The following is a 25,333-nucleotide window of genomic DNA, read 5'->3' on the forward strand; positions in this document are numbered from 1 at the left end:
AATAAACATTAAAAAATTTAATTAAAAAAAAAAAGATAGAAGAGAAGAAATGATCCAGGCTAAAGCAGAGAGAAAAATGACTGGGAAAAAATTAACAGAAGTTCAGTGACTAGAGGACAATATCAAGTATGAAGTAGTTTTATAAAGATATAAATGGAATCACAGAAAGAGGGTTGGAGAATATTTGAAGAAATAAGACAGAAAGCATTCTGATTTAATGAAAGCTATAATCCCATAGTTTGAGAAATTTAATGACTTCCAAGCAAGTCAAACATCAAACTCTAAAAGTCACATCATGGGATGGGGCTGGGGCTCAGTGGCAGAGCACTTGCCTTGCATTCGTGAGGCCCTGGGTTCAATCCCCAATCCTGCAAAATTTTCCCTAAAACTAAGGGAAAATGAAACAAGGTAGAAATCAATTCTTTAAAAGAATGAACAGAACTTGAATTTATAATTATATGGATAATTATAAAAGACTCATTAAAATTTTGAATTGTTTAAAATGTATCATGGGATTTACAATACATAGACATCAAATGTATAAGAATAGCACAAAGGATGGGAGGTGGAAATGAAAGTATATTTTAGTAAGATTTTTATATTATAAGTAAAGTGGAATGTTATCATTTGAAGGTAGATTTGATACATTAAAAATATATATGTAGAAAAATACATATATATATATGTGGGGCTGGGAATATATAGCTCAGGGGTAGAGCACTTGCCTAGCATGAGCAAGGCCCTGGATTCAATTCCTAGTACCTAATAATAATAATAATAATAATAACAACAACAATAATAATATAAACACTAAAGTAACAATAATAATATAAACATTAAAGAAAAAAGTGAAGGGGTGGGGTTGTGGCTAAGTTGTAGAGCACTTGCCTAGCATGTGTGAAGCACTGGGTTTGATCCTCAGCACCACATAAAAAAATAAATAAACAAAATAAAGTAAAAAAAAAAAGGAAAAAGAAAGTGAAAAGATGAAAATAACTAAACAATAAAAGAGGTAAAAATGAAATACTAAAATAATCAACATAAAGACAAAAAGAGGACAAAAAGAATCCAAAGACAAATTATATAAACAAAAATGGAAGTCTAAAACCTAACTATACTATACCTGTAATTACATTATAAAAGCATAAACTCTAAAAACCATTTAAAAGTCAGAGATGATTAGTGGACTTTGGTGGTATGTATTTGCAGGCCCAGCTACTCCGCAGGCTGAGGTGGAAAGATCACTTGAGCCCATGTGTTTAAGACCCATGTGGGAAACACAATGAGACCCTATCTTTAATAGAAACAAAAAATTAAAATCCAAATAAAAGTCAGAGATTGCCCATCTCTATTTAAAAAGAGGCCACAACTATATGTTGTCTGCAGTTTATAAAAACAGACTAAAAATAGGAGGGGAAGTTTGTGCTTAGCATGCATGAGACGCATGCATGCATAAATGAATGAATGAGTGAATGAAGAGGTAAAGGAAAAGATAAACCATGTAAACATTCATCAAAAGAAAGCTTAGCTGCATTAATGGCTATATTAATATTGGGCAGAGTAGATTTTGGCATAAATATAGAAACATTTTATGACCAGACATATATCAATTCACCAAGAAGATATAATAATCTCAATGTGTACATATCTACCAACAGAGTTTCAAAATATGTAAGGAAACATCTGTCAGAAATGAAAAGAAAAACAGACAAATCCACAAATACTGATGGAGATTTCAATGTCCCTTTCTTGCTAACTGACAGAATAGTTGGACAAATCAGCCAGACTGGGGAATACTTAATAACACTAAAAACTTAACTTTACCTAATCGACTTTGGAACTCTACACCCAACAATGGCAGAATACAAAATATGTTCTCTGATCAAAATGAAATTAAGTGAGAAATCAATAACAAAAATGTATCTGAAAGATCCCTACATATTTGTAAATTTGATAACACATTTCTCTTTTCCTTTTTTTTTTTTTTTTTGGTGCTGGGATTGAATTCAGAGTCTCACACACTTTACTCCTGAACTATACCCTCAACCCAATAACATACTTCCCATTGGTCAAAAGAAGAAATTACCAGGAAAATTACAAAATATTTCAAGATGAATACTAATTAAACACAACATATCAAAATGTGTGGAATGAAATTAAAGCAGTGCTTGAAAAAACATAATTTTAAAGGCTCATATTATAGAAAAAGAAATTTCATCAATCATCTCTGCTTCTACTTTAAGAATCTAGAAAAAGAAGGGAAAAATCCAAATAAATCAGAGGAAGGAAAAAAAATAAGAACAGAAATCAAGGAAACAAAAAATGAAAATCAATAGAAAACAAATTAATGATACCAAAAGTTGATCTTTGAAAAGAAAAAAGATATAAATAATCAAACTCATGAATGGAATAGAGCACATCATTACAGATCTTATGGACATTTAAAAAATAAAATAAAACCAGATTCTAAACATTTGAAATCATCCAACCTACCTCTTCAAAGGAATATTTTTCTACAGTATGAAGAGCATCTTGTGTCTCATTCCACCCTCCAATAGAATAGATGCAGTCATTGAGGGCAGCTACCCCAAGATAGGCTCTCCTGGTTCCCATTGGAGGAAGTGGAGACCAACGCTTAGAAAGTGGATCATAAACTTCAAAAGAACGAAGCTCTATTCCTTCATTGCTGATTCCCCCAATTACATAAATTAAACCTGGAAATAAAATGTTTTTGCTCAGATGCTATAGAAATTTAAGATAAAATGATGAAAAGTCATAGTTGTGATCTATTTGCTATGCCAATACTATATTTCATTCCAGAGTTTACAATATTATTTAAAAGAAAAAAATCAAGGGGCTGTGTCTGTGGCTGAGGTAGTGCACCTGCCTGGCATGTATGAGACCCTGGGTTCGATTGTCAGCACCACATATAAATAAATGTCTATCAACAACTAAAAAAAGTTAAAAAAGAAAAAATCAACTTCAGTCTAGATTATCACTTCTCACATTTAAGCATGTTACAAAAAATTAGGGATATAATTTAAAGTGACATTGAATCTTGAAGAACCCAATGATATTATAACAAAATAATTTGTCAGACAAGGATTTTCTATCTCATTGTCTGCTTGGTGATCTCAGGTTCCAGATCCAGTGCTACTACCCATAAATAAAAAAGGAAAGGGACATGGAACATCCCCCTGCAAATGGCATGCTGGGAATGACATTGTCTTCTTCAGCAAAAACCTACCTGTTGCTCAGATGGACATAAAATAGAGACTTTAATTTGGAATAGTTACATATCTAGGTAGCAGGATTAATTACTAACGTACAATAGAATAAATTTATAGATCTGCTCATTAAATTGACTTAAAACTAATGGTTCTGACAATCCAAAATTATTTTTGAGTTATTAATCTTATTTCTCATGATCTAAACTGAGAAGCTATAAGTTATAAAAGAGTGAAATCTTAAGAAACACAGAGTGAACATTAGTAAACTTTTAGCTCCAGTTTTGCCCGTAATGACTGATGAGAAAAGACAACTCACAACTTTGCTCATCTTCATCTTCCTTATCTATAAATTAAAAGAGTTTATGTAGACATAATTTCTAAGATCCCTCTCTAGCTCTATAATTTTAGATGGGAAGATAAAAAATATTAAATAAAAAATAATTAGAGAATACTATGATGTTAAACAATAAAATATTGTCCGATCATATAATTTGAACATTTAAATGCTGGTGGAAATCAGAAAAGGTACAATATCCACAAAGCATAAAGAACTTGAATTGGAAACTATAGGCTGAGCTATTATACAACAATAGGAAAATTGCTTCCTGCTCCACAGATACATTATAATTTGCTCTCTAACCCTAAACAGAATTGGGTTCTATTTGTCAGTGCTTGCTATCTACCTCTTAGAGTAGACAAAATAATGTCCATGCACCAAAGAAGTCTGTAGGTAGAACATGAGAACTGTTCTTTGTTTTTTTTTTTGTTTGTTTGTTATTGTTGTTGTTCATTTATTTTTTGGTACCAGGGATTTAACTCAGGGGCACTTTACCACTAATCCAAATCCCCAACCTTTTTTTTTTTTTTTAATTTTGAAACAGGTCTCCGTAAGTTACTAAGGCTGACCTCCAACTTGCAACCCTCCTGCTTTAGCCTCTCCAGTCACTGGGATTATAGGCGTCCACCACTGTGGGCTACAGTGAAAACTGCTTTTGATGCTATCTCCCTAACTTTAAAAAACTAACTCAGGTGTTCATGGGAGAAAATGACAATAATGAATTACATTTGAAATGCATAATCAGGTATGTCTGCCTACCTGGATTTTTTTTTAATATTTATTTTTTAGGTGTAGATGGACACAACACAATGCCTTTATTTTCATGTGGTGCTGAGGATGGAACCCGGGTCCCCCGGTGCTAGGCGAGTGCTCTACTGCTGAGCCACAATCCCAGTCCCTACCTGGATATTTTAATCTAACTTTGTTTATTACAGAAAAAAAATCAATTGTTTTGGCAATACAGAAATAAAGATTAATAATATGAGGTAAAAGATTTATACTTCTAGTGTCAATCATTTAATACTAACAGACCCAAAATATATCATTGTGAAGGTAAAGCCCCGAAATCACATAGTTTAAATACATGTGTATGAATATACACAGATACACACACACACACACACAAACACACATACTTCCACATATATCTTGTGGAAAAATAGTTTATAAAGTTATTACCTTGGGGCTGGGGTTGTGGCTCAGTGTTAGAGCACTCGCCTAGCACATGCAGGGGCACTGGGTTTGATCCTCAGCACCACATAAAAATAAAATAAAGGTATTGTGTCCAACTATAACTAAAAAACAAACAAAGAAAGTTATTACCTTGCATTTCACAGCACCCAAAGTAGTATCGTGATACAGCCATGTTGCCAACTACTTCCCATTTATTTTCATCAGGATCAAATCGTTCAATGGTGTTACCTATCTCAGCTCCAACCCATCCACCTGCAATCAAATAGAAAAATGTTTACCTCTGGGATAAAGGAAACTTATTTATGACAAAGACTTTAGAAAACATCTAACTACTTCATGTTATGGATGAGTATTACATGAACCAGAGAGGTAATTTGTCCAAGATGACATGAAGTTAGAAAATGATCAAAAGCAAAACTTGGGTCTTTCACTAGGCAGTAAAACAAAGCAAAAAGTTCAACATATTGCAAAGGAAACAAGGTATTTTTCAAAGTGACCTTTTGAAATGATTTCTACAAATTCAGAATGGTTATACTAATCAAGATCAGTTCTAAACCTAATCAGAGTATACTACCTATTTAGTGTGATTTTAGAAACTTCAAAGAGGCCCTCATCCTAATAGCATTTTCTTATCATTCTCCAACTCTTGAAATTGAAAATGTTTTTTTTCTGTTATTTGAAGTATAATTGCAAAATGAAAGTACTTATAGGAGTGATAAAATACAATGGACTAAATTCACATTCAGATAACTGATATCTTTTCCAGAATAGGTTTTAATGGTGAGGTATAGGAAGAACATGAGTTCCACACAGTGAGTTAAAGAGAAAATGGCCAAAAAAAAAAGCGGGGGAGACTACCATTCAGAGTGATAGAAATGTTATATACTTAATCAAAATCATGAGATTTAGCCAGTCAGCTAGAGTGTTTCTTTGGATAGCTCATCTATATTTTTATCACTATCTCCTTTTAAAACTTCATACTTAAAGAGAATAAAAAAGAAAAGTCAAAAGAAGTGATAATAGAGAAGCCCTGTAAAAACATAACAAAACAAAACCCCATACTTGACAATATTCTTCAAGTAATACAAATTTGAGAATAGGAATTAATAGTTTTGAAAAGATACACATTTTTTATTGGAGAGAAGGAACATCTATAAAGTAATCAGAACCTAAGAATTCAAATAATATTAGTTATCCTTAAACTGAACAGCATAATTACCTAAAGCATAGATAGCCCCGTAACACACACACACTCCCAAGCCACAGCGGGGGTGATTCATTGAAGCTACAGTTGTCCACTGTTTAGTAACTGGATCATAGCATTCAGTACAGTCAAAAATCATTGAATCCTTTTCACCTGGTTTAAATAAGAGACACACAACAAAAGATTTAGTAATGCTAAACCACAGAACCATAATACAATACTCAATAACATTCTGTTTTAGACAATTCAACTGTTATGTGATTTTAAAATATCATTAAATTCATTTGCTCAGCAAGCATTATTTTGAATCTACAGAACTGTCATTTAAGCCTATTTATGAAATAAAGGCAATTTTCCTATTATCTATTTCTAATTCTACCACTCAAACAATCCATGTAATTTGAGGGGTAGGTATAGAGATTGAACTCAGAGGTACTTTCTCTGAGCTATATCCCGGGTCCTTTCAATTTTTTATTTTGAGACAAAGTCTCACTAAGTTGCAGAGCCTGGCCTGGAAATTGTGATCCTCCTTCTTCAGCCTCCTAAGTGGCTGGGATTACAGATATGCACCACCAGATCCAGCTAATCCATGCAATTTTGGAGGACACAATTTGTATTTTAACATTACTATATTTTTTCAAGTATTAGTTTGGGTAGCTGGTCTTGGTACAATTTGTGGCTTAATGTAACCATAATCCTATGTAGCAACAAACAGAAAAAGAAAATTTTAAAAAACATACTACTTAAAATAGTATTTTAAAACACATTCTAAAAATTTGTCTAGGGGGATGGAGTTGTAGCTCAGTGGCAGAGTGCTCACCTAGCATGTGTGAGGCACTGGGTTCGATCCTCAGAACCACATAAAAAATAAATAAATAAAATAAAGGTATTGTGTCCCTACACAACTAAAAATATTAAAAGAAAAAAAGGTAAATCGGGGAGATGGAGGAGTTGCTCAGAGTTATAGCATGTGCTAAGTGAACATAAGCCCTGGATTTAATCCCCACCACCACAAAAATAAATTAATAAATGAAAATTATAAAATTTTAAATTAAGGCATACCTAAATAAATAAAGAAATGTATTATATTCATGAATTATATGTCAATGTAAACATGATAATTATGCTTACTGAACATAACTGCTAGTTGAGCACCTAATATGTGCCAGATAAAGAAGAGCTCAGAAAATTGTTCTTGGTTAAGAACATCACAACCACCTGAGCTGACAAGAATCAATTAGCAAATACTATAAGGCTAAATAGTGAAGTTCTACATAATCACACTGTCAAGTGCTCTGGGAGTCCTGGGAAGATAACCATATTCTGATCCTCTGAATTCACTCAGGATGGAGACAAAGAATATTTATTGTTGATGAACTTTTTTTTTTTTTTTTGGTACCAGAGATTGAACCCAGGGGTGCTTAACCACTAAGCGACATCCTCAGCCCCCCCCCCTTTTTTTTTAAAGAGAGAGTGAGAGAGGGGACAGAGAGAGAGAGAGTGAAAGAATTTTTAATATTTATTTTTTTTTTAGTTCTCGACGGACACATCTTTGTTGGTATGTGGTGCTGAGGATTGAACCCAGGCCGCACGCATGCCAGACGAGCGCGCTACTGCCTGAGCCACATTCCCAGCCACTCAGCCCTTTTTTTTTTATTAATTTATTTTTATTTAGAGACAGGGTCTCACTGATTTGCTTAGGGTCTCACTAAGTTACTGAAGCTGGCTTTGAATTCACAATCCTCCTGCCTCAGCAAGCCAGGAGCAGGTGCACACCTGTAATCCCAGCAGCTGTCAGAGAGTTCAAAACCAGCCTCAACAAATTAGGGAGGCCCTAAGCAACTCAGTGAGACCCTGTCTCTAAATAAAATTTTAAAAAATTACATGGATTGTTTGAGTGGTAGTATTAGAAATAGATAATAGGAATGTGGCTCAGTGGGTAAGCACCCTTGAATTTAATCCCCAGAACCAAAAAAAAGAAAGAAAGAAAGAAAAAAACCCACAAAAACAAAATCATGATCAGAGGTCCAGTTTCTAAATAAACATTGTTTTTTTCTAACTGGTAGAATAATAGTACAAATTTTATAAACAGAGGTCATGCAATATTTCTCAAACATGAGTTCTATAATAAGAGCAAATTTATCATTCTGTTTAAAAGAATGAATATTTGAGTAAGTTTTACATCATCTTTCTTTTACAACTGAGAAAACTAAAACAATTAAACTAGAACTCAGGTAACTTTTCCAAGAAAAAGGCAAGAGGGACAGTGCAGTTAAACATGAGGGGAAGATGGGCTGGGGATGTGGCTCAAGCGGTAGCACACTCGCCTGGCATGCATGGGGCGCTGGGTTCGATCCTCAACACCACATAAAAATAAATAAATAAATAAATAAATAAATATATTATGTCAAAGAAAATGGACCCCCCCAAAAAAACAACCACATGAAGGGAAGAATAGTAGAAGTGAGATTTAAGAGATTAAGAGCTAGACAGAAACCAGATATTATGTAGGGCCCTTGAAGGATATTATAGATTGGTTTTGATCTTAAGAGTAAACAGGAAAGGGCACAGTAGCCCATGCCTGGTAATCCCAGCAACTTGGGAGGTGGAGAAAGCAAGTTCAAGGCTAGACTGGGCAACATAGCAAAACTGTCTCAAAATAAAATAAAAGAATGTGATGGACATTATTATCCTAGGTACATGTATGACTACACATATGGTGCAATGCTACATCATGTACAGAGAAATGAAGAGTTGTACTGCAATTGTGTACAATGAATCAAAATGCATTCTGTTGTCATATATACCTAATTAAAATAAATAAATAAACTTATAAAAAAAATAAAAAGGGATAGCGATATACTCAGTTGTAGAATGCTCCTGGGTTCAATTCCAGTACTGGGGGGCCTGGGGTGGGGAAGTGAACAGGAAGCCATTTCAGAGTATGGCAATGACATGATCAGACCTGAATGTTAGAAGAACATCATAGGCTATAATGTATAGAATAGATTTAGAGAATCAAAAATACAATCAGGAAAACTAAGGTATTATACTATACTAATGAAGAAGGTATACCTTTCTATATTTTGGAGAATTGGATAGGGGTTATAAAAGAAAAAATGGTGGGCTGGGGATGTGGCTCAAGCGGTAGCGCGCTCGCCTGGCATGCATGCGGCCCGGGTTCGATCCTCAGCACCACATACCAACAAAGAATGTTGTGTCCCCCGAGAACTAGAAAATAAATATTGAAAATTCTCTGTCTCTCTCTCTCTCTCTCTCTCTCTCTCTCCCCTCTCTCTTAAAAAAAAAAAGAAAGAAAGAAAGAAAGAATGGTATCAAGTATGACTGAAGTTTTGTCCTAAGTCACTAGGTAAATCATGGTTATAATTTATAGATGACAAACCCTGGGAAAGAAACAGACTTAAGACCTGAGGAAATCAGAGTTTAGTTTAGACAAGTTAAGTCTGAAGTGCACATTAGACATATAAGTAAAGTTCAAATAGATGGCTTATTACGTTTTGTTCATAAAATACGTGGCTTATTACATTTTATAAACAACTTTTTTTTTTTTTTATTAAAACCAAACCTAAGGGCTGGGGATGTGGCTCAAGCGGTAGCGCGCTTGCCTTGCACGCGTGCGGTCCGGTTCGATCCTCAGCACCACATACCAACAAAGATGTTGTGTCCGCCGAGAACGAGAAAATAAATAAATAAATATTAAAAAAAAAAAACCTAAGTATTCTGTTTTGTTAAAAAAAATCACAGGATCTGTCTGATATGAATCATTCAACAACTTGTGTTTTCTTTCCTTGATCAATTCAATAAAAAAATATTTGGGGGCTGGTGAATATAGCTCAGTAGGTAGAGTGCTTGCCTCACATGCACAAGGGTTCGATCCCCAGCACCACACACAAAAAATTTTTTATAGAGTGTAACTATATCTATGTATATCACATAGCACCTAGCATTTATATATAAGACATATAAGAATGCAGTGAACTAGGGGCTGAGGAGAGAGGATAGTACCAAAAAAATGTAGCCAACTAGATTAATAAGTGAAATAAGGCATTTTTATTATTACCTCCAATAGCATAGACCATCCCTCCCAGAACTGCAACTCCCAGTCCACATCGAGCTTGATGAAGTGAAGACACAGTGGTCCAGTACTGGCTAAAAGTGTCAAAACGTTCTACACAGCTGAGAGCTCTGCTATCACCCCAGCGCCCCCCTTGCAACCGCGTATATCCACCTAAACAAAAGAAAAAAAGGAAGTAAACAGAAAATCCTTTACTACTCAATATGAGAATAACAGTAATGAGGAAAATTTAGCCATCTACCTCTAAACACTTAGTATAACTATTGTATACCAAGAAATAAATGCATTATTTATGTTGCCATATATAAAAAATAACATACAAATGTATTATTCTTAAATGTGCCAAGCCCTGAAAGACTATGGCTTAAATGCAAGGAGAAGGTCTGATGATAACAGTCTGATGATAACAGAATGTTAGATAAAATGTAAATCTAGGGGCTGAGTTGTGGCTCAGTGGTAGAGCACTCACCTAGCACATGAGAGGCCCTGGGTTTGATCCTCAGTGCCATATAAAAATAAATAAATAAAATAAAGGCATTGTGTCCGACTACAACTAAAAAGTAAATATTAAATACATACGTATATAAAAAATCTAGGCACTGATTATCTATTTAGTTAGAAAGTTTCACTATGACTTCTATTAGTGTCTTTTTCAATTAAAAATAGTAGATTGAAATCCTTGTTTTGATTGCACATCCCATCAGTAAAAAATTATAGTATGCATTCCAATGGTGAAACTTTACATATTACATATAAAATATATGCAATTATAAATTATATCATATATAAAGCACTAACATAAACACTATTTCATACATATTGATCTGGAAAACATTTCACCTTACATATCAAAAATTTATCAGGTTTAATGCTTTTAAATTAAAAATGAAAAGAAATTTTAGTATGCTCCTTGGGTATTCTGATAAATCATGCTGCACCTGACCCTTTGGAGACCATTGATTTCTATTGTACCAATGACTAAAATAGTTCAAAAATTTGAGATTTATTCTCTACATTTTTTACTTGAATTCAAAATTTCAAATTTTAAAGCAATGTTTCTTTAGTCAGTCATTTGATAAATGGCTAATCTAAGAGCCCAAACATTCAGATCACAGAATAACAGATGACAAATTAAGTAGCTATGTATTTTTAAAAATGTTTACTATGCTACACAAATATAATTTATAAATCTGTAACCTGAATATGAAATTAAATATTACATATTTAATTATATATTGTGACATGTATATTAAAAACAAAAGTATTAAAAAGTTTTGCTTCTGAAAATAAAGATAATTTCTATTACTTTTTTAAAGGTCCTCACCTACTGCATACAGGTACTTTCTTGCTTTCTTCCGAGGTCGGATCTTAGATGTCTGCAGAAAACTACAAAACTTGTTCTCTTTGGGAGATTTACACACCTCACAGTACTCTTTCAAAAGTGTTTGCAGTGCAACACGAAGATTAAAATCAGATACTCCTAGAGCAATATTTAAAAAGACAATATTTCAAATAATCTTAAATGCTATCAAAAGGCACATTTCTATAAATAAAACACATTTTGTACTCAAATCATCATCAAACAATGGCATTTGTTCCCTTCAATATCAAATATTATTTTTTCTCATTGCTACTGAGGAATATACTTTCTTTAAATCAAAAAATTGTTTTAAAAATATGCTCACAATATTAGTTTGAAAACTCACGTATAAGAATTTCCAAATAAAAATGAAAAAGTGTAAGAGGATCAAAACTATCTAAAAAATAGTAAAAAAAAAAAATCTAATTTTCAACCTAATAACAAAAAAGATACAAAATTATGTTATAAATTTTAAAAAATGATAGGCAAAACAAGAGACAAAAATTCTGGTGGAATGAGGACCATTTCTCTAAAACGCTCTTGAGTATGACTGGGCAGGTTGTCCCTTCTTAAGGGTGCTTAGTTGAGGTAAACTGAGGATGAAAATCAACCTGCCTTCTTTTGCCAACTTTTAAGACCTAGCCCCAATAAAAGAGCACTGTTTTCTAATTTGCACAAAGCACTATATATGCTAATAAGGGACTGTCTCTTAGTTTGTTTCTATTTCCCTGTCTCTTAGTTTGTTTTTATTTCCCTAGCTTTATCTCTACATCCCACAAGAATTTTGAGGAAAGGTCAAATAATAAACTCTGGAGAATTCCCACCAATAATTAAAAATTTCGAGAAAGGATGAAAAAGCAAAACTCAGAAGAAAGTTGAGGAAACTAAACCATTAAAAGAAAAAGTCTTAGCTGGAGGTATAGCTTAGGAATGAAATGTTTGCCTAGCAGGCACCAGAACCTGGGCTGGATCTCCAGCATGGTGGGGTTCTTTACAGGACCATACTCTTGGAATACATTTCTAGGTAGGTTAAGTAGGCCTTGATTCAAGACCAATAATAAGACCAAAATAGTGTGAAGAGGCTGCCAATTCTGTCTCAAAGCATCTCTGAGCCTGCTGAATAGGCAAAAAGAGCAAAGCTCACACTCCCGAGCTGAAAACATTTATGGGAGAGAAGTTATCATTGAAAATAAATGGTGGCAGACATGTCCAAGGAATATTGTGGGGATTTGACCCTTTCATGAATCTTGTGATAGATGAGGATGGAGATGGCAACTAGTGGGGAACAGAACAACAATGGAATGGTGATAATATTAGAAAATAGAATCATCATGTTAGAAGTCTTGGAATGAGTATTAAAAAAATGGCTGTTTAGCAGAGAAATCCATGACCCTTTTCCAAAAGCCTATTTAAAACTAGGATGTAAAAATCAGGGCATGTATATTTTCATATTAAGCTTTAAAATACACATAAGATAAAGCTTTGTATTGATTGGAGAACAAAAATGTTGTGACCAGAGGCTTGTAGGAAGCTAACCCCATATATCATCTAGGAGAAATAGCTCGGTATTTGCTAATTTAGTGTTTGTGGCAACTGTATAGGAAATAACTATTGCAAGTAACAATTAACACTATATGTACTAATAAAAAATATCACTCAAAAAAAACCTACAAAATTCTCTTAACACTGCCAAGAACGGAGAAAAACTGGCAATTATTCAAAATAATTTCTTCACAGAATTACACCTTTGATGCTTACTAGTGCTATTTATTTTTTAGGAAGATCATCTGTAATTGTTACAACCTAATGTTTTAATGCATGAGGACAGTAAAAGTATCAAATATTTAAAATATAAAGAACTTTTTAAAAAGAAATTTAAATTTTATAATATCTCTAATATACAGATTAAAACCCATTTTATGCTATGGTACAAATATTTTCAGAAAGAAGTTTAGCATTGGGCCTGGGAATACAGCTCAATGGAAGAGCACTTGCCTAACATGTGTAATGTCCAAGGTTCAATCCCCAGCAAAGTGGGGGGGGGGGGGGGGATTAGAATTTAAAGCTGATTCAAAGGCTACTCACAGGCTACGATATTATATCAATATAAAATTCATTTTATAGTGAGAAGCATTTATTCAGTTTTGCTTTTGTTTTTAATGTAAGCATTTTCCTTAAATATTAAGATTTGCTGAAAATTTCAGAATGGCAAAAGGAAATCCTATATTGAAATAATTAGTACCATCAACAATAGCAGATCAGTGTTAGTTTTGTCAGTAACTTTATAACACTAATCTGTTTTATTAATTTCAGAAAAAGATATATAAGAATTTCATTAAAATAGGGAGTAGAAATATCAAAATACTGTCTACTCACCAAAGTTGTACCTTACATAATTTCAATAGATGTGTTACTGAATCAAAAAATGAAAACACTATCACATTTCAGAGAAAAAGCCATTTGATGATCAATTAATTTGATAGACAGTGAGAAAGTTACCTTCTATATACTTTAAAAGTCTCTGAGGAGGTAATAAAGGGAATCGAATTGGGTCCAGCACTTCTACCACATATTTTCTTCTCTTTCCCAGATCTTTCAGAATCCATTGCATTGCAGCTAAGAAGACCTGATATTCATCCTCAATGCTAAGCTCTTCACTTCGTAATATTTTGATCAGCTGATCTTTTGTAAGTGCCAGGAACTCTTCCCCATTATGAACCTCCAAGAAATGGACATGGATGTAGTTTTCTGTGAATTCCAAAAGATCATGGCAGGCAATTTGCTCAGAGAACTGAAAGATTCCAATGCAGTTCAATGGATCAACTTGTCCTTTGAGAAATTCACAGCAAAGATTAACAACTTCAGTTAATTGTAGCATGTCCGCTGCGACAATCAACTCCTGAACATTGTTCACAGCTATGTTCACTATACCTGGGGAAGTAGGGAGACAAAATAGCCAATAAGATAAGAACATTTGATTTACCATACTCAAAAAGCATTTTACTTGACTACATTAAGAGTTTAATGTCAGGGGTCTGGGGTTGTAGCTCAGTAGTAGAGCACTTGCCTAACGTGTGAGGCATTGGGTTTGATCTTCAGCACCACATAAAAACAAATAAACAAAATAAAGGTTAAATTCTACAAAAAAAGAGTTTATTGTTTGCAAAATAAAAGTTTGGTAAAAAGGCAACAAAGGATTTTTGGAATGAGCATAAAACTTAAAATAAAAATGATATTAACATTTTGGAATACTTATAATGAACCAGACACAGTATTAATTCCTTCATACACTTATTTAACCTTCACTATGATTCAAAATGGCAAGTATCATTTTTATTATTATTGTACTAAGGAAACAGAATCAGAAAGTTTAAGTAACTTTCCCCCTTCTTAAATGGCTAAGCAAGTAACATCTAAATCCATATTTTTGGTTTGTTGGTTTCCTTTGGATTTTATAGTACTGGGAATCAAGTCCAGTGCCTACCATATACTAGGAAAGTGTTCTACATCCCCAGTCCTTTTTTAAAAAGTTTAATTTTGAGGGCCGGAGTTGTGGCTCAGTGGTAGAGCACTTGCCTAGCAAGTGTGAGGCCCTGGGTTAGATTCTCAGCACCGCATATAAATAAATGAATAAAATAAAGGTCTGTCAACATCTAAAAAAATATTTTAAAAATAAAAAAAAAGTTTAATTTTGGGCTGGGGATGTGGCTCAAGCGGTAACACGCTTGCCTGGCATGCGTGGGGCACTGGGTTCGATCCTCAGCACCACATAAAAATGAAATGGGGATGTTGTGTCCACGAAAACTAAAAACATAAAATAAATATTAAAAAAAAAGTTTAATTTTGAGATACGGTCTTGATAAATTGCACAGTCTGGCCTCAAAAAATGTTTTAATGTTTTATTAATTGTAGATGGACACAACACCTTTATTTTTACTTATTTGTTTTTATGTGGTGCTGAAGATTGAACCCAGTGCCTTACATGTACGAGGCAAGCGTTCCACCACTGAGCCACAACTCCAGCCCATGGCCTCAAATTTTTGATCCTTCTGCTTCAGCCTCCTGAGTAGCTGGGATTATAGGCCAGCACCACTGTGTTCGGCTAAAGTACATTCTTTTCACATAAACATACAGGTATGTAACAAACATCACTAAGGAACTAGGGAAAGTAAGATAAAGGCTTTATCATCAATTGTTATTTTTTGGTGAGGGGGAGGTACCAGGGTTTGAATTCAGGGACACTCGACCATTGAGCCACATCCCAGCCCTATTTTGCATTTTATTTAGAGACAGGGTCTCACTGAGTTGATTAGCACCTCACAGTTGCTGAGGCTGGCTCTGAACTCTCAATCCTCCTGCCTCAGCCTCCTGAGTTGCTGTGATTACAGGCGTGTGCCACAGCGTCTGGCTCTTGATCTTCAATTATGATAAAGTGTTTTAAATTACATAATGACTTTGGGAGGACATCAAAGAGCTAATTATATTTAATAGGGGACAGAAATCACTGTAATTCTCCTACATAATAAGAATAAACTCTTGGGGCTGGGGTTGTGGCTCAGTGGTAGAGTGCTTGCCTACCATGTGTGAGGCACTGCGTTCAATCCTCAGCACCACATAAATAAACAAATAATGTTATTTTAAAAAGTTAAAAAAAAAAAGAATAAACTCTCCATTCCATCTCACACTTTCCTTTTACTTTATGCCTTTTATTATAATCACTTCATTAAACTTTTTGTCCAAAGTTTGTTTTCCTGATTAGATTTATAAAGTCTGTCAAGGCAAGGCTTGCCCCCTCTGTATTCCTAATGCTCAAAACATATTAGATGCTCATAATTTTTTTTTCTTTTTTAATGAGCTGGGCATGGTGGCACATGGCTGTAATTCCAGCAGCTTGGGAGGCTGAAGCAGGAGGATTGCGAATTCAAAGCCAGCCTCAGCAACTTAGCAAGATCCTGTCTCCACAAATAAAAATGGCTGGGGGGCTGGGGATGTGGCTCAAGCGGTAGCGCGCTCGCCTGGCATGCGTGCGGCCCGGGTTCGATCCTCAGCACCACATACCAACAGAGATGTTGTGTCCGCCGAGAACTAAAAAATAAATAAATAAATAAAATAAATAAATAAATAAAAATAAAAATGGCTGGGAATGTAACGTGGTGGTAAAGCATCCCTGGGTTCAATCCCTTGGTACCAAAAAAAAAAAGATTTAATGAAAGAATGGACAAATAGGGGCTGGGGTTGTGGCTCAGTGATAGAGCACTTGCCTAGCATACGTGAGGCACTGGGTTTGATTTTCAGCACCACCTACAAATAAATAAAATAAAGGTCCATCAAAAACTAAAAAAATTTTTTTTTAAATGGCCAAATAGATTAAGGTGAAAGGAAGGATATGGCTCAATGAATGCAAACTGAAAATTTTCCAAAAGTATAAAAAATGAAATCCAGCAAGTCGGGGGAGTTAGTGGTAGGGGCTACAGAGAAAACTGAGGTTAGACTACTGGAATGAATGGGAATTCACTGCAAATTTGGATAAGATAAGATCATGGGTTCCGATGTAAGAGGACTGAATGACTACTATTAGATGGATAATACCAAGAGTTGCTTGAGAGTAAGAAAAGAATGCCCTTCAACTTAACAGAACTTTATAGTTTACTAAGGACTTTCATGTTTGCTAAAATTTAGCTCATTCAACCTTTACATGAACTATAAAGTGCTATGATCTCCACTTTACAAATAAAGAAAAAGAGATACTCACAGGCTTATTTGTATTTTGTAAGCACCTAACCTGCACAACTATAAAGCTCTGTTAAGGCAGAGACTTTGTCTCATTTACTGTCATATTCCAGCACCTAACTAAAAAATGGATTCAATAGATATTTGTTAAAAGAATGAATGAATGATTGACTAATGTTAAATGAAATGTCTAGTATCACACAGTTAATTAGTGCCATAATTAGATCTCAAACCCAAGTCAGTAGACTCCAAGTGAAGTGCATAAACATCTAAGATGAGAAATACACATTAAGGGCTGGAGATGTGGCTCAGCGGTAGCGCGCTCGCCTGGCATGCGTGCGGCCCGGGTTCGATCCTCAGCACCACATACCAACAAAGATGTTGTGTCCGCCGAGAACTAAAAAATAAATATTAAAAATTCTCTCTCTCTCTCTCTCTCTCTCTCTCTCTCCCCCCTCTCTCACTCTCTCTTTAAAAAAAAAAAAAAAGAAATACACATTAAGACACCTTAGGGCTGGGATTGTGGCTCAGCAGTAGAGCATTCGCCTAGCATGGGTGGGACCCAGGTTCGATCCTCAGCACCACATAAAAATAAAGGCTTTGTGTTGTGTCCATTTACACATAAAAAATAAATATTAAAAAGAAAGACACCTTAGAATTGTGAATGGTTAGTAAAGAAAGAGAGATCAAAGAGAGATAAATTCAATAATAGATTTGCTGTCCCCACATGCCAAAATAAGAAATGCTATTACAATGAAAATAAAAGAACATTATTGTAAGAACTAATTGTGTCAAAGATTACAAATTTCCCTGTCTCAATACATTTTAATTTCATCCTTACTAAGAGAAACTTGATTTTGTTTTGGGTGGCAACTATGCCCGGCTGAAAACTGCAGATAGATATGAAATGTTAAATGAGTATGACCCTCAGCATACAGGCAGTAGTTGTTAGGAAGGACTACCAGAAAAATTTTAAAAAACATAGATTCATATGGCAGACCCTTTTGTCTTTCTCCCTTCCTCCCTCCTGGCTGGAGGTTAGTGAGTAAGAGAGTGGAAGCTATAACCTATAGATAATGGTGCAAAAGATTAGAATATTTGGACACTAGGGGCTGGGGTTGTAGCTCAGTGGTAAAGTGCTTGCCTAGCAAGTGTGAAACACTGGGTTCAATCCTCAGTACCAAAAAAATAAATAAATAAATGAAATAAAGGTATGGTGTCCATCTACAACTAAAAAACAATTTTTTTAAATATTTGGACACTAATAATATTATAAAGCCACCACACCAGGCTTGGAATGCCTACTATGTATTCATTTCTGTGGAAAAATAAACTCCTATATTAGCAAGCTATTTTATGTCTATTTCCAGCAGTTAAATGCTGTTGGAAATAACTGGTAACTGATTTTACCTCAAATGTCAATCCTCCACAATATTATTTTACCCCAATGTGCTCGATAGCTTTTAGTTCTTGGTGGACCACCTTTAACTTCTTTGATGGAAGTGCTCATCACCAGCAATATAGTGATGAAGCCATGAATGAACATTTTTTCCACTAAATACCTTGTTGCCATAGTCAGACAACAGAAGCAGAATAGACAACTTCTGGTATTTCTTCTGTTTTTATATTGTTCAATACTAATTCCACGGATTAATTTGGGTTGATTCATTTTTTTTTCCAAATAAATGAAGCAGGAAGAATTTAGGAAGGAGTTTAATTAGCCTATACAAGTCATTTGGAGTAATGAGTTCAAGAATCCCTCAATGTAAGAACTGCACTATTTTTAGCAAATAAAAGAAAATTAGTTATAGTCCCCAAATTAAGATTATCATTGTTTTTCTGAAATTTTCCAAAAAAGGAATATGAAACAATACAAAGAAATCACTTTTTGTCACTTTGTATATTTAAATGCCATGCATGAAAAAACAATACTTTGTTTATCTTGTACAAAGTAGTCTCTTGAACAGCACAGTAAACAGCATTGGACGGGGCTGGGGATGTGGCTCAAGCGGTAGCGCGCTCGCCTGGCATGCGTGCGGCCCGGGTTCGATCCTCAGCACCACGTACAAACAAAGATGTTGTGTCTGCCAAGAACTAAAAAATAAATATTAAAATTCTCTCTCTCTCTCTCTCTCTCTCTCTCTCCCCCACTCTCTCACTCTTAAAAAAAAAAAAAAAAAAAAAAAAAAAAAAACAGCATTGGTGGCACATGCCTGTAATCGCAGTGACTTGGAGGCTGAATCAGGAGGATTGCAAATTTGAGTCTAGCCTCAACAACTTGGAAAGGCCCTAAGCAACTTAGCAAGAAGATCCAGTCTTAAAATAAAAAATACTAAAAGGTGCTGGGGATGTAGCTCAGTGGTTAAGCACCCTGGGTTCAATCAAAAAAGAAAAAAAAAAAAAAAAAAAGGAGAAGAGCATAGTATATTGTCAAAACTAACCCAAGTAAACAGGTTTTGTTTTCAAACTTTTTTTTCTGATTTTAAGAGTAATATATATTCACTGTGGAAAAAACTTTTAAACAGAAAAGCATAAAAATAAAAGGAAAATCACACATTTTCCATCACAGACACACTGTATTAACACTTCAATGAATTTCTTTCAACTCTTTTTTCTATGCATATGAATGTTGCATATCATTTAAGACTATATATAGTTCTTATATGTATTTTTAATGTCATAGAAATGCTTCAAAATGTTTTAAAAATAAGTTTTAACTAAAATAATGCATGCTGATTATAAACAGTTTGAGGAGGAAGGGTAAAATAAGAATATTTGCATATTCAACCACCTTTTGGTAAACACTATCAACATTCTAATCTGTTTCTCATGCACACCACTTTTTTTTGCAAAATTTAGGTTGCATTTATATTCTCATTTTTTTGGTTTCATTTATATTCTCATTTTTTTGGTTTTGCTTTCTCCCATGAAACCATATTTTTTTAGATTTTCATCAGGTTCTAAGAAATAGTCCATTACACACACACACACACACACCATGATTTATTTAATTGCACAACCCACTGAGAGACAATTACATTGCATCCAATTATATATTATTATAAATAATGTCACAATAAAATTGTGGTTCACACACACACACACAAAAATGTGGTTCACAAATATTTGCCTGCATCATTAGTTAATTCCTTAGGATTCCTAGAAAAGGAGTATTGGGTCAAAATATAAGAACTTTTGCTGGACATGGTATGTAACTATGGTCCTCAATACTCAAGAAGATAAGGCAGAAGGACCACTTGAGCCTGAGAATTCAAGGCCAGCCTGGATAACAAAGTGAGATCTCACCTAAAAAAAAAACTTTTTGAAGTTTCCTAAGTTACCTTCCATATAAAGTTAGATAGACTTCTGTTCCTATCATAGAGTATGAGTGATTGTATCATTCTTCACTCAAAGCAACAGGCTCATGTAACATACCTGTGTAAATGAAATCCAGAAGTAACTGAAAGATTCCAGCTTCAATTCCTAGAATCTGCACAACATCTTTTGAGGACTCTCTCATTCCTCCAGTGAACAAAGCTGCAAAGTATGGACTACTGGCAGCCAAAACTAGTCGATGAACATTAAAAGTTTCCTTCCCAACTTGCAACTGCACATCACAAAAATGCTGTCCATTTCTCATTTTATTGATCTGGGCCAAGATGAGTTGAGCATGTTTGTCTGATGAAAATGGATTATCACCAGCCTTGGAATGGCCTTCATTCGCCATAATGATCGCAGATTAATTAAAAGGACTATTGCCCATAGTCTGCTCTTACCCTGAAAAACAAAATACAAAGAGATCAAAAAACATGTTTTTGTATTTAAAATTCCTTAAGCTTATAATTTACTTAAGGATATCAAATACACATGAAACAAACAGGACTAAATCTTGTGGTACTACTTCTAATACAGTTTCAGAGAAGAGAATAAATAATGGGTGCTAAAACATTTGGAGCTATCTCACAGAAGAAATGGGACCTGAATTGGATACTAAAAGATAAACAGCATTAAAGTATGAGGAGAGTTCATATGCTCCTCTGGGTAAACAAAATAAGGCACAATCGCAAAGTTTTTGCACACTGCAGTAAGGAAGCACACTTCACAGCCAGAATGAACTTTCAAAAATAAATTATGATCATGGCTGGGGTTGTGGTTCAGTGGTAGAGCATTCGCCTAGCACATGTGAGGCACTGGGTTTAAACCTCAGCATCACATAAAAATAAATTAATAAGGGCTGGGTTTGTGGCTCAGTGGTAGAGCACTTGCCTAGCATGTGTGAGGTCCTGGGTTCAACCTTCAGTACCACATATAAATAAATAAAGGTACTGGGTCAATCTACAACTAAAAAATAATAATAAAAAAAAATGAGGGGTTGGGGTTGTAGCTCAGTAGTTGAGTACTTGCCTCGCATGTGTGAGGAACTGGGTTCGATTCTCAGCACCACATAAAATAAATAAATAAATGAATGAATAAAATAAAGGTATTGCATCCATCTACAACCAAGACAGAGAGAAAGAAAGAGCTTTAAAAAAATAAAATAAAACATTGTGATCAGTCAAAATGTCTACTTAAAATTCTTCAATTTGTTTGCTTCCCTTAACACACAAAAGTCTTTCTGAATCTTTGTGGTAATCTAGCCTATGTTCAAATATAACTTTCTACAGGAAGCCTTCCCTGTCGCTCACCCCTCTGGGTTTGGTGATCACCTTAAGCTTACACATATTTTATAGCCCTTGTCTCACTCTATCTTGTCAGATACCCTAACATTCTAATCCCAACACACACACACACACACACACACACACACACACACAGTTTTTGTTGTTGTTGTTGTTGTTGTTGTAGATGGATCCTTATTTTATGTATTTATAAGCAGTGCTGAGGATTGAACCCAGGGCCTCATACATGCTAGGCAAGTACTTTACTACTGAGCCACAACCCCAGCCCCACACACACAGTTTTTTGAAAGAGGGTCTCTTAAGGGTAGGGAAGGACTACCTTTCATAGCTCTAGTACCTATCTCAACATATATTAGCTTTTCAAATGTTTGTTAAACAATTGAGAAATACAATGAGAAATAACAACTTAGGTTGGTTTTTGTTTACTTTAGCTTCTTTACATACTAATTGTAATTCTCACAATAATTAAGAAGTGGGGGGGGGAAGACAATCTTATCTAAGATGAGAGAGAAGGAAATTTCATTATGCTCAAAGTTTCCCCAAAGATACAGTTTTAGTATAATGACAGTTTCATTATCTGAATCCAGGTGGTCTGACTCTAAGTCCATGGCTTTTTCCACCATATCACATTACAAATAATTTATTAGCCCACATTATAGAGAAGGGCCTTGAAACCCAAGCACAGAAATTTGGACCTGAATTTTCATAGGCTTAACAAAAATAAACATGAACAACAGCCATATTTCAGAACTGTATGGTTTTTCAGAGGCAGGATCTAAGAGATAACAAACTTCTACTAAACAGTGTTAGAGGGGCTGGGGCTCAGTGGTAGAACACTTGCCTAGCAAGTATGAGGCACTGAGTTTGATCCTCAGCATCACATAAAAATAAATAAATAAAATAAAGATATTGTGTCCATCTACAACTAAGAAACATTTAAAAAAAAACGGTGTTAGAGCTTCAGGAATGAGAATCAAAGGGATAAATCCAAATTACTTTTTAGAATAAAGAAATCATAATATCCCCTAATATAAGAGATATGGAAAGAAAGCAGAAAGGAAACCTAAAATGAATAAGGTTTTATAATTTAGGTAGCAAGGAGAATTCAAAGTAAGATTGAAAGAAATGACTGGGCTGACATTAGGTAAACAAGTTCCATTTATAGTATCCAGTCAAGCTTATCAAAGTTAAAATAACTAAGCCAATTATCATGACTATCTAAATTAACTTATTGAAAAATTTGAATGGTTCTAAGGTAGCTGCTAAAACTTCACATCAGCATGTACATTTTCTTTAATTGTAGATGGATACAATACTTTTTATTTATTAATTTTTATGTGGTGCTCAGGATTGAACCCAGTGACTCACCCTTGCTAGGCAAGCACTCCACTACTGAGCCACAACCCCAGCCCCAGCATGTACATTTAATTAACATATAGAAATTCAACTAGCAGATGATGTTAAACATGACAACGTTTTCAATCTTTTCTCTGGTTTCAGATTTCTCCCTGTCAACAGATTTTGAACCCCAGTGGGGTTCAGCTACAGGGTAACCCCTTCATCCCCTACTTAAAGCATCAAGCACAGCCACTCAGTTAAAATGTTGCCTCCTGCTACCAGAAAGAGTGCTGAATAACCCACTCTGGTAGCATACAGCAGAAATCCTAGTCTATTACTACTTTCTTAGTATCTGCTGATACTATCCCGCTGCCAGGGGAGTCCCTCATTCCAAAAGGTGGCAGGCGGGGTGATCCTATTTCCAAAGGAAAAGAGCAGGATCCTGGGACATTGCAGAAGGATGTAAGACCATGCCTCAAGCGACCCAAACTTGAAAGACAGATTACTGAGAAGTAAAGACCTGTGTTTACTGGCCTTGGATGCACGTAGAGTGTATCTGGAAGCTGCTTCAGCAAACGGTGTCTGAAAGAATTCTGGACGACTGTCGGAGAAGAGGGTAGATGGTGGGAGAGAAAAGGAAGGAGGGAGAGAAAGAAAAACCAGAAAAACAAAACTGAGGTTCTAAGTGCTTGGCTTGGGGGCCGGACCTATAGAACTACCCATAACCTCCTGCAACACTAAAGGTGGACACTCAATCCGGAGCTACCGAAAGGGCAGGCAAGGGATCTCAGACGACTGAGGGGACAGCAGGGCAGCCAGGGACAAGGCCCCCTTTTCTCCAGTGCAGCGGGGAGAGCAGAGGCCTCAGCTTTCCAGATAAGAGGACTCCAGGGAGGGCGAAAACACTGCCAGAGGTACGCCTGAGGCGACAGGACAGGAGAAGAGAAACCAGTTCCAGAGCTCCTCTCCGTCTAGTCCCCCCGGGTCCTCAGAGCCGGACACAGCCGGACACAGCAGAAGAGGAAGTTCCCAGACCCATCACAGTCGCACCGCGGACGCAGGCCCTTCTTACCCGCCGCTTCCCCTTCCCGCCGGCGCCCGCTCAGGCCCTGCGCGCGCAGTCGTGACCGGCACAGGCGCGGAGAGGGCGGGGGAAACCCGGCGGGGTGACGGGGTGGTGCGGTCCCCAGAAGGCTGGAAGCCAGGCCGGGCCGGGTGAAGCGTCTGCGGAGCTCGGCGGGCCTGGCTTTTCTCTGCGCGTGCGCCGGGTTCTTCCGCTCGCACTGTACGCCCCGCTGTGGCCCTGGGACTGGGCTCGCCTCCTCCCGGGCGCGCGGCCGGGTGGCAAGCCTGTCCTCCTGCTGGCTGGGGTTGGCCCGCTCGCGCTTTCCATTCCGACCACGCTCTGGATTCCTGTGGCGTCCCAGTCAGAACGCGGACCTCAGTGTTGCCAGATAGAAATTGTGCCTCTCGACCCGTCTCCGATTATTTTCTGAGCTCTGCTTGTTTGAGCCCAGCACTGAAGGAACTACTTGAGGGAATGGAGAACTCCGAACGCCTAGTTTTTTTTTCACTGTTGAACCTCATAATCTGTCATATTAGTGACTTTTAAACTTTTTTTTAAAATCCCAGTCCATGGTGCACAAAACCGATTTATATCAAATCCAATATAAACAAAACTTTCACGAAACTATATATTTACTACCCATTATGCACTAAATTTCTTTTATTTCACTACCCAAATTGCAGGAAATGTTGAAGACCTGGAAAAGAGTAAAAGAGATTACGGAGTGCCCATTCAGTGTAAGACTGGGCATTGTGTAGCAGAGACTGGAAAGATTTGAATCCGTAAGTACCTCTGATTTTCTAGTGACTAGACTGATATATAGGAAGACTGATAGTATTTAAAATAACTTGTCAGTTTGGTATAAAATATATTCCAAAACATTACATTTTTTTGATGTGTGTGTGTTTGTTTATTTGTTTGTTTTTGGGATACCGGGGATTGAAATCAGGGGCACCCGACCACTGAGGTACATCCCCAGCCCTTTTATTTAGAGACAGGGTCTCACTTGGTTTCTTAATGCCTTGCTTTTGCTGAGGCTGGCTTTGAACTCGGGATCCTCCTGCCTCAGCATCCCAAGCCACTGGGATTACAGGCGTGA

At 35.9% G+C, this 25,333-nt stretch overlaps 1 protein-coding gene and 1 pseudogene across 9 annotated transcripts in view; one reads left to right on the forward strand and one right to left on the reverse strand.

Moving 5' to 3' along the window:
• Ipp (intracisternal A particle-promoted polypeptide) overlaps positions 1 to 24,429 on the reverse strand; it is a 33,965-nt gene extending 9,536 nt beyond the window's left edge. The window contains exons 1-10 of one of the 9 annotated variants that reach the window (XM_077791265.1): positions 24,241 to 24,429; positions 23,703 to 23,769; positions 21,556 to 21,644; positions 20,587 to 20,928; positions 13,921 to 14,352; positions 11,386 to 11,541; positions 10,047 to 10,214; positions 5,981 to 6,118; positions 4,891 to 5,013; positions 2,494 to 2,714 (exon numbers count right to left, since the gene is read on the reverse strand). In XM_077791265.1, coding sequence (XP_077647391.1) covers positions 2,494 to 2,714; positions 4,891 to 5,013; positions 5,981 to 6,118; positions 10,047 to 10,214; positions 11,386 to 11,541; positions 13,921 to 14,352; positions 20,587 to 20,878 — 1,530 coding nt within the window. In that variant the 5' untranslated portion in view covers positions 20,879 to 20,928; positions 21,556 to 21,644; positions 23,703 to 23,769; positions 24,241 to 24,429. Of the gene's footprint in view, positions 1 to 2,493; positions 2,715 to 4,890; positions 5,014 to 5,980; positions 6,119 to 10,046; positions 10,215 to 11,385; positions 11,542 to 13,920; positions 14,353 to 20,586; positions 20,929 to 21,555; positions 21,645 to 23,688; positions 24,195 to 24,240 lie in introns of those variants that run through there. The other 8 variants (XM_077791264.1, XM_077791267.1, XM_026397678.2 and 5 more) reach the window with 8 other exon arrangements.
• On the forward strand, positions 12,560 to 12,773 carry LOC113189069 (small nuclear ribonucleoprotein G pseudogene; annotated as a pseudogene).
• Positions 24,430 to 25,333: the final 904 nt, after the last annotated feature.

This window comes from Urocitellus parryii, chromosome 11 (genome assembly GCF_045843805.1).
Source record: "Urocitellus parryii isolate mUroPar1 chromosome 11, mUroPar1.hap1, whole genome shotgun sequence".
Taxonomy (NCBI): domain Eukaryota; kingdom Metazoa; phylum Chordata; class Mammalia; order Rodentia; family Sciuridae; genus Urocitellus; species Urocitellus parryii.